Raw genomic sequence first — 13,119 nt, 5'->3', positions numbered from 1 at the left:
TTCAATAAAATATGGTGAAGAAAATAAAGTAAATATTTAAGTGTTGTGAAAAGAATCTTATTTAGTTGTACAAAGTACTTCAGCCAAAATTTGGGAGCCACGTAAGAGAATTTTATATATTAGATCAGAAACACATCATTAAAAGGCAGAATGCTTTGGTGTTTTCAAAACAAAGCAAACGTCGCCACCGGCGGAAAAGAAATACAACCAAAATTTGGGAGCCACGTAAGAGAATTATATATAATAGATATATTTCATTTATTTCTTTTTTCTTTTTTACTCTTACAACTTTAGAAACTCATAAATCAGACTCACATAAACAGTTCTGACAATAAAAAAATATTAAAAAAAAATCGTAATTTTTTTAAAAACTTTTTTATTAGGTGATGCTGCAACAGAAAATATCACTAGAGGAATGGCGAATATGAATACACAAGATCGTTCGATTAGAGAACTTATAAATCAATTAGGAGAACTACCTGTTGTTTCGGTTGAATCATTCAAAGTGTTGGATCAGAAATTAAGAAATGACAACGTGTTGCGAGAAGAGTTGGTATGTATAATTAGTAAAATTTATCTCTTTCCCGAGAGCAATTTACTTAGGGCAGTAACGAATATTCGGTATTCAGCCAATTAGGCTCGTTTGCCGATTATTCGGTAGGCTGAATGTTTGGCCAAATATTCGGCCCAATGTTCGGCTAAATATTTTTTGGAAAAATATTTATTGACAAAAAATATTTTCTCAGAATTTTAATTGTTTATATAATGCAAAATAGTAATTACACTATACATTATCATATATAGTTTTTACATGTATTTGCTAAGTTTCAAAATTCATGTGCTTGTAAATTTATGTTCTGGAAGACAAATGGAAAACGTAATTTCAAGAACTGAAACTAGATTATTTTAAACTTAACCACGTGTTTCGTGCAGGCGACTTTTTTTTCAAATTTTATTCAATCAAGTCAATGTCGTTGTTTTTTCAACATTTTTGCCTTAAGAACTGAAAAGGTTTTTTTATGTCGTTTTTTACATTTTATTATAGCACGAGGCGATTTAAAGAACATTTTATGATAGATTGTATTCTGTCACTTCTTTCTTGTACTGTAAGACAGATAACGGTAACAAAAAAGCTGTGATTTTTTCAACGTTTAAGTTATATTCTAATAAATGAGAAAAAAAAAATTTCCTCCTTTGTCTTTTTTATTAACTTTTCTTTTTACCAGCGTTTTTATTATGACATAGTATTTTTTAAAAAGCGTTTCTATTGAACGTTATTCTTTGATCATCAATTTTTTAAAGACTTTTTTAACTTTTTTCTAATTTGAAAAAGTTAAATTGAGATTTTTTACGTTAATTTTTTTTTAAAAACTAAGAACGATTTTTGTTTGGGTTTCTATCTAGCTTTTTATTTTTTAAAAGACGTTTTTATTATGGCGCAACAATTTAAAGGGTTTCTATTAGGCTTAATTCTTTTTTTTTTTTTTTTTTTANCAAGCATCATTCTCTAATTGGAAAACTGAGATGTTCAACTTAGATCGATTTTTAGTTTTTGTTTCGCTTTTGTATATAATCTTTTGTTTTCGTGGGCATTTTTATGATAGCGCGGCATTTTCAAAAGTGTTTCTGATAGATTGTATTCCTTGTATATTTTTTTCGGAAAATATTATTTTTAACATTAAAGTTTCGACATAAGAATAGAGAATTTTTTGCTATTTCTCTTTTTCTTTTTGTTTTCAACTTCATAACTTAATTTTTTTTCTTAGCTGTTTGTTTTTTATTTATCTAAAACATTTCAAATGGATAACTATTATATTTTGTGCCTTAACTCCATACCAATAATATAGCTAAGTTTTGATCAATTTTTAATAAAAACAAAACCTTTTTGCGTATGAAAAATAATTTTTTTTTTTAAATTTGCTATTTGATCTCCGTTTATTCGGCTATTCGGTCAAATCACTGTTCGTTATATCTCCCTTATTAATAATTAGTAAAATGTATTCGTTTCGGTTAATAATAAGACAGACTGGACAAGATTTGGAAGAGTTATTGAATTTCTTGGCTACATAAAATATTTACTAATACAGTGAATCCTCTCGGGAGCGACCACTCTTTGTTCCACAGTAAAATGGTTGTTAATGGGGGTTCGTCGTTCTTAGGGGTTACCTTCATTGACTTCAAAGAGTTATCAAAGGTACAAGATTTTTTTAATTTTACTTGTCATTTTCTTCATGCGGACCACTTGTGTGTAGAAAATGAATAAGCCAATTATGAATGACAGAACTATTAAATGAATAACAATTATGTTTTTTGTTTAAGTTGGAATATGCGGACCACTTGTGTTGGCCTTATGAAACCGGATTGATGAATAAAATTTAGAGTCAATAAAAATTACCTTTACTAATAAAATTGTGTGTAGAAAATGAATAAGCCATGTATGAATGACAGAACTATTAAATAAATAACAATTATGTTTTTTGTTTAAGTTGGAATATGCGGACCACTTATGTTGGCCTTATGAAAACCGGATTGATGAATAAAATTTAGAGTCCATAAAAATTACCTTTACTAATAAAATTGTGTGTAGAAAATGAATAAGCCAATTATGAATGACAGAACTATTAAATAAATAAAAATTATGATTTTTGTTTAAGTTGGAATATGCGGACCACTTGTGCTGGCCATATGAAAACCGGATTGATGAATAAAATTTAGAGTCAATAAAAATTACCTTTACTAATAAAATTGTGAGTAGAAAATGAATAAGCCAATTATGAATGACAGAACTATTAAATAAATAACAATTATGTTTTTTGCTTAAGTTGGAATATGCGGACCACTTGTGTTGGCCTTATGAAAACCGGATTGATGAATAAAATTTAGAGTCAATAAAAATTACCTTTACTAATAAAATTGTGTGTAGAAAATGAATAAGCCAATTATGAATGACAGAACTATTAATTAAATAACAATTATGTTTTTTGTTTAAGTTGGAATATGCGGACCACTTGTGTTGGCCTTATGAAAACCGGATTGATGAATAAAATTTAGAGTCAATAAAATTTACCTTTACTAATAAAATTGTGTGTAGAAAATGTATAGGCCAATTATGAATGACAGAACTATTAAATAAATAACAATTGTGTTTTTTGTTTTAAGTTTGAATATAACATATATCATAAAAATTAATTAGCTTTAAAAAAATTAGAAGAGGTTTCGTTTGTTTGAGATGCTTAATTTTTTTTTAAATATTCGTGGCGGTATTTCTAATTTAAGTGAATCATTGATAGCTTAATTTTTTCTAATTTAAGTGAATCATTGATAGCATCGTCTTTAGCGTACTCTGACAATTATTTGACGTTGTCTTTATCTTTCGGAGATTGTCACAAAGAGCTCTTTTCAGGCATTAACATTTATTTTGAGTCACTTGAATACACTTATTTGCTTTGTTAATATTTTTTGTTTTAATATTTTTTCGTGTTTCCGTGGAACCCCTGATGTTTTCCGAGAGGCAAGATTACTTACAAGTACTGAACAACTAACAATTAAACAACAATTAACTACTAAACAACTTACTGCTAAACAAAAAGCTTGCAGTAATTCAATTCCTAGTTCCCTCCTTATATGTGGACTGTTCCATATTTTTTGTTGTTAAAGAAAAAGTAAGATCCGGGTTGGCATTTTTTTTTCTTTGCTATAGATATGGCAGACAAAAATTAATTCTAATTTTAGAATTTTGATTACTAAAATAAAATATTAACTCTTTTAAATACAGTAGGCATTTAAAAGCGTTTCGAAGTTTTGAGTTTGCCCTACTTATTTTTAATTTTTCCTTTACATTATTATAATCATTATTTTTTAAATAGCCGGGATAATTATTTTGCATGGCTACGAATTTTGCACAGTTAAGAATAGAAATAAATGCCAATCTAGGAAGTACCGGGCAATAGACCTTACACTCAAAAACACACCAGTAAAAGGAACATCTGGCAATAATAACTTACTTTTAAAAAAAAATAAAACATTGCAGAGAATACCAGAGACGAGCATTTCAAACAGTAATCCTTAAACTAAAAACAAAAACATCAATGTAAAGAATTCTGTGTAAGTTTACATTGGGAAAATGGCTCTTTAATTTGAAGGAAAAAAAAACATAAATGGGTGAAATATGATGTATTTCTTAGTTTTCTAATACTGCAAGAAATAGGTGACAATCAATTTTCCATTGGAAAGCATGTTGGAAACGTTGCTCGGTTGTTAGTTTGCTACCTTAAAATTTAGGCAATCCTAGCTTTAGAAAATCGAAAGTGCTTAATAGCTTCATTTGGAAACAAAAATTGCTATTTTGTCGATTTTTTTTAAAATTTAATCTGAATGAAAGGCTGCATTAAATTTATTATTCTTTTTTTTTCAGGAGCTCTCTCTATATCTCTTTTTTAAAGAGGCAAAATCCGTCTACTCTTTTTTGAGACGTGCTACCAGTAAACTGATAACTAAAGAAGTTGCTAAGCAGTTTACCAGAACGGATCCACCTCCAGGCAAAAAATCTTTCGAGAGGGAAGTGCCAACAACTTATAAAATGATTATAGGTAATTTCAAATATGTTATCATACTAGGTTGATAATACAATAATACGAGGGGGGATCAAACATAAATGAAACAATTATATATAAAAGAAATTTTCCAACGTTTTGGACATTTTTTAAATTCCCATGGTATGGGGAAAAAATAGGCCATGTAGCGAACCAATAGAGCTCAAAATTTTCTTTTGCTGCATTAAACGAAAATCTCTTGCCTCAAGACTTCTCTAGAGGCCTGTTTACACGGTCCAAGTTCTTGAATCCGAGAAATTGGCGGGATTTCCCTGTCCAAGAAATAGACAGGGACAGTGATGACGTATTTCATGACGTCAAATCCCGCCTCCTTTCAAATTCGTTCCAAAATTTTTTTCTTTTTTCTTCTTTTTGTTGCAAGAAAACTATTTTGTGCAAAATTCAATTATTTTGAAAACAAGCATTTCATTTTAATACAAAATATTTTCCAACGCTGCGCCGCCAATACTTTTTTGTCACTTTTTCATCAAAGCGAAAATTTAGGCAACATATGCATTAACAAACTGAGAATTAGATTGATGCTTTTAAAGTAGAACGATCAAGCCATATTCAAGGGAAACGTACCACAAAATTGCAAAAATCGTGAAATGTATTTTGTATTTTCTAAGATACTTCAGATTATATTAGATTTCAGACTTCAGTTTTTTTTCTGTAAGAAATATTCAAAATATTGCTAAAGAATTATTTAGTAAAGAATAATGACTTCACGTAAGAATTATGAATAAAATCAACCTAAAAATTAACAGTTAAATGATTAACTACCATTAAACGATAAATTTTTGAAAAGTGAAGAAATTTTGAGTGGAATCCAAAAACACCTTGCCGGGGAACAGACTCAATTATTTAACTCAGCTAACACATATTTGCAATTTGATGCATTTAATTTGTTTGTAAAATTTTTGTCACGCCTTTTGCCATTGTTGTTATTTTTCAGATGCGGCTGAAAGGTATAAAGTACTCTATAATACCAGCGACAACATTACCAGGGAATTTGGATCAGTATTGAGTAACACTAAGGATTGGAAGCCTCCTGCTAGGTATGCTTAGCTGCAATAAATACCCCAGCAGTAACTTCAGAGCACTAAACATCTAAAATTGAAAAATACACATCAAGAATTTTCCGCATTTCGCCTGAAGAGTGTACACATTAACAACTTTTGTGTCTTTAAAATTCATAAGTTTCTCTACTATCAACTACTTTGTGGAATGTTTGATTGACGTGATTCTTCAGAGATAAAATAAATATATTATAAATAATTTAATAGTGTTTTTTTTTAAAATTTATTCATGGTTGATTCTATCATCTAGTTTGTTGATCGAATAGATATCGAAGACCATAGATATCGAAAAATAAATAAATAATGTCATGTTAATTTAAGCGTATGGAAACGCTGCTGATGCAGCAAAGGCTTTATCTATACTTTGACGAGTACCAAGTTGGCAATGTGCTGAATATCTGTGTAAATAGCAGACTACTTATATAATTAGCAGATTATCTAGGCATCTGGCAGATTATCTATATCAGTGTTTCCCAAACGTATGACTTTTGTGTACCCTTACTAAATTTTTCGTAACGTTGCGTACCACTAATGAAAAAATGAAAGCACTTTTTAAAAAATATGTTTATTTTTCTTTTTTGGTACGAAATTTTGTTAATTAGTAAATTTGCATCAGTGAGAAGGATGATATTGTTTTTGCTGTGATAAAAAAAAATTGATTAAAAGTTAAAAATCACAACTGGCTGTTGACACCACTATTTATTAACTGTTAACTCTGCAATAAATAGCCAATAGAAAAATACGTAATCGTAAATTTTTATGGCTAGTTTTGTTTTTAAATAAATTTTTCGAAAATTTTCGTTTGTTGCAAGATATTTCGCAAAAAAACGCGTACCCCCGCTAAACTGCTCCCGTACCCCTGGGGGTACGCGTACCACACTTTGGGAAACACTGATCTATATAATAAGCATATTATCTAGGCATCTAACAGATTACCTAGGTAATTAGCTGATTATCTAGGTAATTTCTTTACTCAAACTACCTAGGTAATTAGCTGATTACCTAGGTAGTTTGAGTAAAGAAACAATATTTGATTTCACCGTCATTTAAAATAACGTGATTTAAATTGGTTTAATAATATATATACCTTACTAATTAAAAAATTTATATAGTATTAGTAAATTACATAATAAAAAGCAATAAATGTTTTTTAGTACTGAGATTCAAAACTAGAGTTTGTTTAAGAAAAATTTGAATAAGCTTTATAAGGGAGAGTATCAAAACTAAATTTAAAAATTTGTTCCACGCAACCTATAAATTTTTTATGCCAATAATTTTTACAACTGCCATATAGATTTCTTACTTAACAAAGACAGTAGAACATAAGCCATGTAGAACATAAGCAAACTAATTGGTCATCGAAGTTGCTAGGTACACAAAACAAAAATATATCACGGTTTCAATGAAATACATAAACAAATAATAAATCTAAGTATAATAAAAAACTTAGACGAGAAGGAATTATATTTAAACAAATTCGATGTGCGATACAGCACTGTATTTAATAAACTTCAGTTTAACTAATATATCAACCTGTGTGAAGAAACTTAGCTCAACTTTAACTAGCCATTTTGCTTATAAACGATCAGATAACGTCATAAATCACATGTGTGGGTAGCTGTTTTTTTCTTCTTCTTGCAGTACAAGTATCCAATTGCTGTTTCACTCGTAGTTTTATCATACAAAGCAAAAATAATGAAAGTGAAATATATTTAGGCATATATGTTTCTATATTCATTTTAATTAATTTTTCCACACATTACGTTTAAATTTTTTTAGATATTTTTCGGTCAAAGTCATAGATATTCGAAAAAATAAACTTCATCTTCAGACAGCATTAATTTGTTTATTTTCCTTAATGAAAACAATGTAAAAACAAAATATGTTGATTGGAACTAGCTTTAGTTGGAGATTTAACGAGTTTCGCCAAATTCTACATAATAAGTTCCAATGATTTCTTCTGTTGTCATCTCAGAAGATTCCTGATTATTTTCGAAAGTTCCTATGATTTCCACAGTAGTCATCTCAGTAATTTCTCCATTTTCTGAAAAATAAACTGAACGTTCAGTGCGCAAAAAGGGAAGCAGACAGCCCTAAGTAACTTTTGATCTAAAGATCGGATCTTCACGTTCAATGACTCAATCTTAGTGGTTCGAATGTGTGAGTTCAACTATGTTAATTAATTAGTGCAGATGATATTTTAAGTTACGAAATCAGACACAGAAACGCAATTTCTATGAATAAACGTACCCTTTTTTCAGAAGATTCGGATGTCTGACCCTCAAAATATACGGGATAGCCGCAATATGGGAAACATGGTCCCAATAGTTTGGTCATGAAAGCGGTCCAAAGTTTGAACCCCTTGATGTTAACGCAATTATAAAATTTGTTTGTCAGAAAATAATTCCATGCAAAGAATTAAATTTAATAAATATTTATTATTTTTTATTATTTTATTTAATTATAATCAAAACTGTAAGGTTTACACATTCTTGCATTATTTTAAAAGATGCAATTTTAATTGGCAAAACGCAAAATTTAAGCGAAATCATTTAAATAGCTCCTAAGAAATCAATCTATAAAAATACTTTTTTTAAAGAATTTCTCAGGAACTATTCAGCGGATTTCGCACAAATTTTGTATTTTACCATTTAAAATTGCATTCTTCAAAGTTACATAAAAAATTGGATACCTTACAATTCAAAAGTTTTTCGAATTTTATCAAATAAAATAATAAAAAAATAATACATATTTACCTAAAGTTATATTTTACATGTACTTATCATTGGATAAACTAATCTTATTAATGTCGGCAAAAAGTCTTCAAATCGCTGATACATGGCGAAATTAGCTAAAAATAAAATTAACATTAAGGGTTTCAAAGTTTGAACCGTTCTCCTGACCAAACTATAGGGACCATATTTCCCAGATTGCTGCTACCCCCTATACCATAGGGGTCAATAATCCAAATCTGTCGAGAAAAAAGTTATATTTACTCAAAAAAATTACAATTTCGTGTCTGATTTCGTAATTTAAAATATCGTCTGCACCAATTAATTATCATATTTGGGTCACCCTACGAACCATAGATTGTCTCCTTGGGCATGAAGATCCGATCATTAGATGAAAAGTTATTTAGAGTAATCTATGTTATTATATATTTCTTTTTTTCTTTTATTGCATACTATACAAAAGAAATTCTTTTTTATTTTAAGAGAACAAAACATGTCTGACGAGTGACGAGGAAACATTTTACTTGAAGATAGCTTCGCTAATTTATTCGTGTTATGTATCTTCTGCATCATTTATTAATGGATATTATATCCATAATATCACGTGTTTTTATGCATTGATAAAATAGCTGTTATAATTATATTTCTGTTTTGTATTACTTCTTTTTCTTCAAATGCACTACAGCCTATTTATAGCTAAGGCCATCTCATTGAGCTTCCTGAAACGGATCCGATCAGACGCTACGATCTGCCAACAATTAATCTTTAACGATTTAAAGGTCTGTACACTAAATTTCATGTTGAAAAGAGCTTCCTCTTTTTTTTAAATCCCTGCATACTTTCAAAGGGAATATTTTTTGCTGAGAACATTTCTGAGTTATAACATTTAAAAATACATCCACGATATCTGATACGATAAGAGTAAGGTCATATCAAGAGTTATTATTCCCATGATATTATATGTTTTTATCTATTAACGAAATCCCTAAATCAATTATCTATATATACATAATTGTATATATGCAATAATATATATACAATAATATATATACAATAATATATATACAATAATACAAAAAAGATATATAGGGGAGAGTCGGGTAGCCCCGCCCACTGTCAATTTCATATGTATAGAATATTTTTTCAAGTCAATGGGCCATCGGACATTAATTAGACTGAACTGNCATGTCTGACGAGTGACGAGGAAACATTTTACTTGAAGATAGCTTCGCTAATTTATTCGTGTTATGTATCTTCTGAATCATTTATTAATGGATATTATATCCGTAATATCACTTGTTTTTATGCATTAACAAAATAGCTGTTATAATTATATTTCTGTTTTGTATTATTTCTTTTTCTTCAAATGCACTACAGCCTATTTTTAGCCAAGGCCAGCTCATTGAGCTTCCTGAAACGGATCCGATGCTATGATCTGCCAACAATTGATCTTTAACGATTTAAAGGTCTGTCTCTACACTAACATTTCATGTTGAAAAGTTCTTCCTCTTTTTTTAAATTCCCTGCATACTTTCAAGGAGAATATTTTTTACTGAGAACATTTTTGATTTATCACATTTAAAAATGTATCCACGATATCTGATACGATTCCCATGATATTATATGTTTTTATCTATTAACGAAATCCCTAAATCAATTATGGTATATATATCTTTTTTGCATCATTTACTAATGTTTATTATGTTCTTTTTGTCATGCATTGATAAAATATATATGAAAATTTTAGCATTCCAAAATGACTTTTTTTTTAAAAAAAATTACAAATTGCTGTTACAATTATAAACGCAATTCACTAAAAATGAAGAAAATTTTGATCTTCTTGCGGCTATCACAGGTAATACAACAGGTAATACACATTGGCAAAATATTGTCAAATTTCTTTTGGAAAAGAAACTTTATTGTGTTTTCATCTTGGACATCTTTAACTGTTAATCCTGAACTGCTCGGTACACAATTTCGCAGACATATTTAAATGCAGCTCGGACACATTCTGTGTAAAATCTCATGATGACTGAATAGACATTGAGCAGCCAATCGAGATTAATATTAACATTTTCGGATTGGTACAATGGTGTTTGACGGAGATTGTAAACTGCATCATACGCCCGTTTCGGATTCACAAGTTCATATATGAAAAACAATTTGAAAGCTAGGCTTTTTTCAATTTTCCTTGAATAGTGAATGAATCATTTATATTGCGTGGAAGTCTACTTTCTTGTGCAAGTTATTGGGTACATTGACAATGGATCCTTTTACTCCTAACTGGTGATCAACGCCATGAAATGACGCTATGATGCCATGAAATCCGAACCAAGAACCATTTTGCCAATGGATAATAAAAATTAAAATAAATATTTAAAAAAAATTGGGATCGTTTTATTACGATCACTGGTCACCCATTGGTCAAATGATTTTTTTTCTGGATTGACTCCGATAAACGCCGCAACATTTCAAATCATGGGTTCCAGAAACTGATTCAATTGATGTTTGTTGTCGGATTGGTTTTCAAATCCTGCCTATATACGTGTCTCAAGACGTCACCTTCTTTTTTCAGTATTCATATTAAACTCACCGTCAAGACAGCAATTATGAGTTAATAATAAAAAGAATATAAAAACGCTTTAAATTATTATTATGTAAATACATTAAAAATGCCTGCTGGTGAAAAGAAATAGAAAAAAACTCACCAACTTAATGCATAACAAAATTAAAAGTGAAAAAAAGAATTCTGAAAAAATTATCAAACAATAGCGGTCGCCATAGCAACACATGCAATGACGACGCATGCGCACTGTTTACTATAACTCTTGAACACAGTTGAAAAGCTTGATGACGCCAACAAACCCAAAACAACACCCATTTTGTGAATGGGTGATATTTTCGTTATTATTGTATTTCCTACATTCATTAAATTATAGATATTAAATGTAAGTTATAACTATTTCCTACATTCCTTAAATTATACATATTAAATGTAAGTTAAATAATTAGCTGCATTTTAATTATTTTGTCGAAATAAGTAGATTTTAATTGTTAACTTTCCTTATAATACAAAAAACTGCATTTACACTTTTGTCTTCGTCAAGAGTTCTCTTACAGCCATTGAAATTTCCTAGTCACTGAGAGAAAAATATGAGAACTTCTTTTTGAATACAAGATATGCGTTATTTGCTTTCTTTTTTATTGATTCAATCATTAATAAAAAATATAATTTTGACACTTTAAACTATTTTTCCCCTAATAAATCAGTTTTTTTCTTTTATTTTACAACAAGGGGAGTCAGATTGAGTAAAAACGTTATCCCTCTCCCCCTGTCATATTTTCAATCTCACCATTACTTAAATCGTCTCTTAAGGGTAATCATTTAAATAAATAAATTTCAATCAAATGATCGAAATTTCACGCACAAGGAATCGATCCTAATCGTTCAGGAGGATGACCTCAAATATGCTAATTAATTAATGTAAAGGATAATTTAATTTCCGAAATCAGCAACAAGAACGTACTAATAAACAAACATTTTACTGTTACTGACGGTATCTCTAATAAACAAACCTTTTTTTCTATGGATTACGATACCTGACGCACAAAATATAGGAAGTAGCCAAAATCGGGGAAATATGCTCCGAATAGTCTGGTCAGGAGAGTTGTCAAAAGTTTGGGTTCCATAATGTAAAATTTACTTTTTGCTTATTTCGCCATGTCTGGAGAACTTTCTAAGAGAATTAAAAACTTTTTGCACTCTATAAAATTCGTTTATCCAAAGATAATTTTATTCCAAAAGGATTTTTTTAAGGTTTATTTATTACTTATTATAATTTTATTTAATAATAATTGAAACAATTTCGAATTGTAAGGTATACAATTTTTTTTCATTTTAAAGAAAGTAATTTTACACGGTAAATACAGAATTTGAGCAAAATCGGGAAATTGAATTTTTAAAAAGTCACGTAAGTACACGAAACAAAAAATAACGAATCAATGAAATAAATTTCATCAACTTAAAACGGATTTTCTAAGAAGCAAGAAAAAGAAGAATTTTGAAGGAAAAAAAGGAGAAGGAAATCATTTAAATATATTTAGCATCAATGATATTTAACATTAAACCCAGCATAAAGAAAATTTTAATATAAAGAGTTTTCTTACTGTCGAAAATGGATTCTCCATTATTAATATTTTCATTCTCAGTTTTGACAATCTGGCTGAGAAGAAAAATTATCGAGAAAATCAAAATAAAATTTTTCATATTTTTCTGTCTAATGTTTGATGTTTTATGCTCCGAACCGTCACCCTTCAAATAAATAATGCAATTAATTAACTTCTGACGCAAGTAATCTTATCAAAACCACAATTATGTCCGGTAAAACTTATTAGGAAACATGATAAGAATGTTTTTCATGGAAGGATGCTGAAAGAAAACACAAATAATTAAATTCGAAAAGGATAAAACTTCTTTGAAAAAACGCGCTAAGAAGCAGCAGAAATTTCAGAAAAAAGTATCAATACAAGAAACGAATGAAATAAAAATAAAAATATGACCACCGAAGCCGACGTCTTCAGGGGGTACCGGCCTCGGTAGCCATTAAAAACAAAACCATTTCTATTTGAGGGAGAAGCAAAAGCTTAAAATATCTCCCTCAGTACCCCGATGGTTTTGTATAGAGGTCCAGGAAAAACAAGATACATTCAAAAGAA

General features: G+C 29.3%; 1 protein-coding gene and 1 long non-coding RNA gene across 4 annotated transcripts in view; one reads left to right on the top strand and one right to left on the bottom strand.

Annotated features, from left to right (window-relative positions):
- LOC107437016 (uncharacterized) overlaps positions 1 to 5,870 on the top strand; it is a 256,380-nt gene extending 250,510 nt beyond the window's left edge. For all 3 annotated transcript variants that reach the window (XM_071186347.1, XM_071186346.1, XM_043053947.2), the window contains exons 3-5: positions 384 to 553; positions 4,415 to 4,589; positions 5,548 to 5,870. In XM_071186347.1, coding sequence (XP_071042448.1) covers positions 384 to 553; positions 4,415 to 4,589; positions 5,548 to 5,660 — 458 coding nt within the window. In that variant the 3' untranslated portion in view covers positions 5,661 to 5,870. The remainder of the gene's footprint in view (positions 1 to 383; positions 554 to 4,414; positions 4,590 to 5,547) is intronic.
- Positions 5,871 to 7,497: 1,627 nt separating this feature from the next.
- On the bottom strand, positions 7,498 to 12,826 carry LOC107437017 (uncharacterized). The gene is made up of 2 exons (XR_001583184.4): positions 12,571 to 12,826; positions 7,498 to 7,715 (listed from the first exon to the last, which is right to left on the bottom strand). It is a non-coding gene; the product is annotated as an uncharacterized lncRNA (long non-coding RNA).
- Between the last annotated feature and the right edge of the window lie 293 nt (positions 12,827 to 13,119).

This window comes from Parasteatoda tepidariorum, chromosome 10 (assembly GCF_043381705.1).
Source record: "Parasteatoda tepidariorum isolate YZ-2023 chromosome 10, CAS_Ptep_4.0, whole genome shotgun sequence".
NCBI lineage: Eukaryota > Metazoa > Arthropoda > Arachnida > Araneae > Theridiidae > Parasteatoda > Parasteatoda tepidariorum.
Note: the sequence above shows the minus strand (reverse complement) of the source record. Positions and strands in the feature narration are given on the sequence as shown.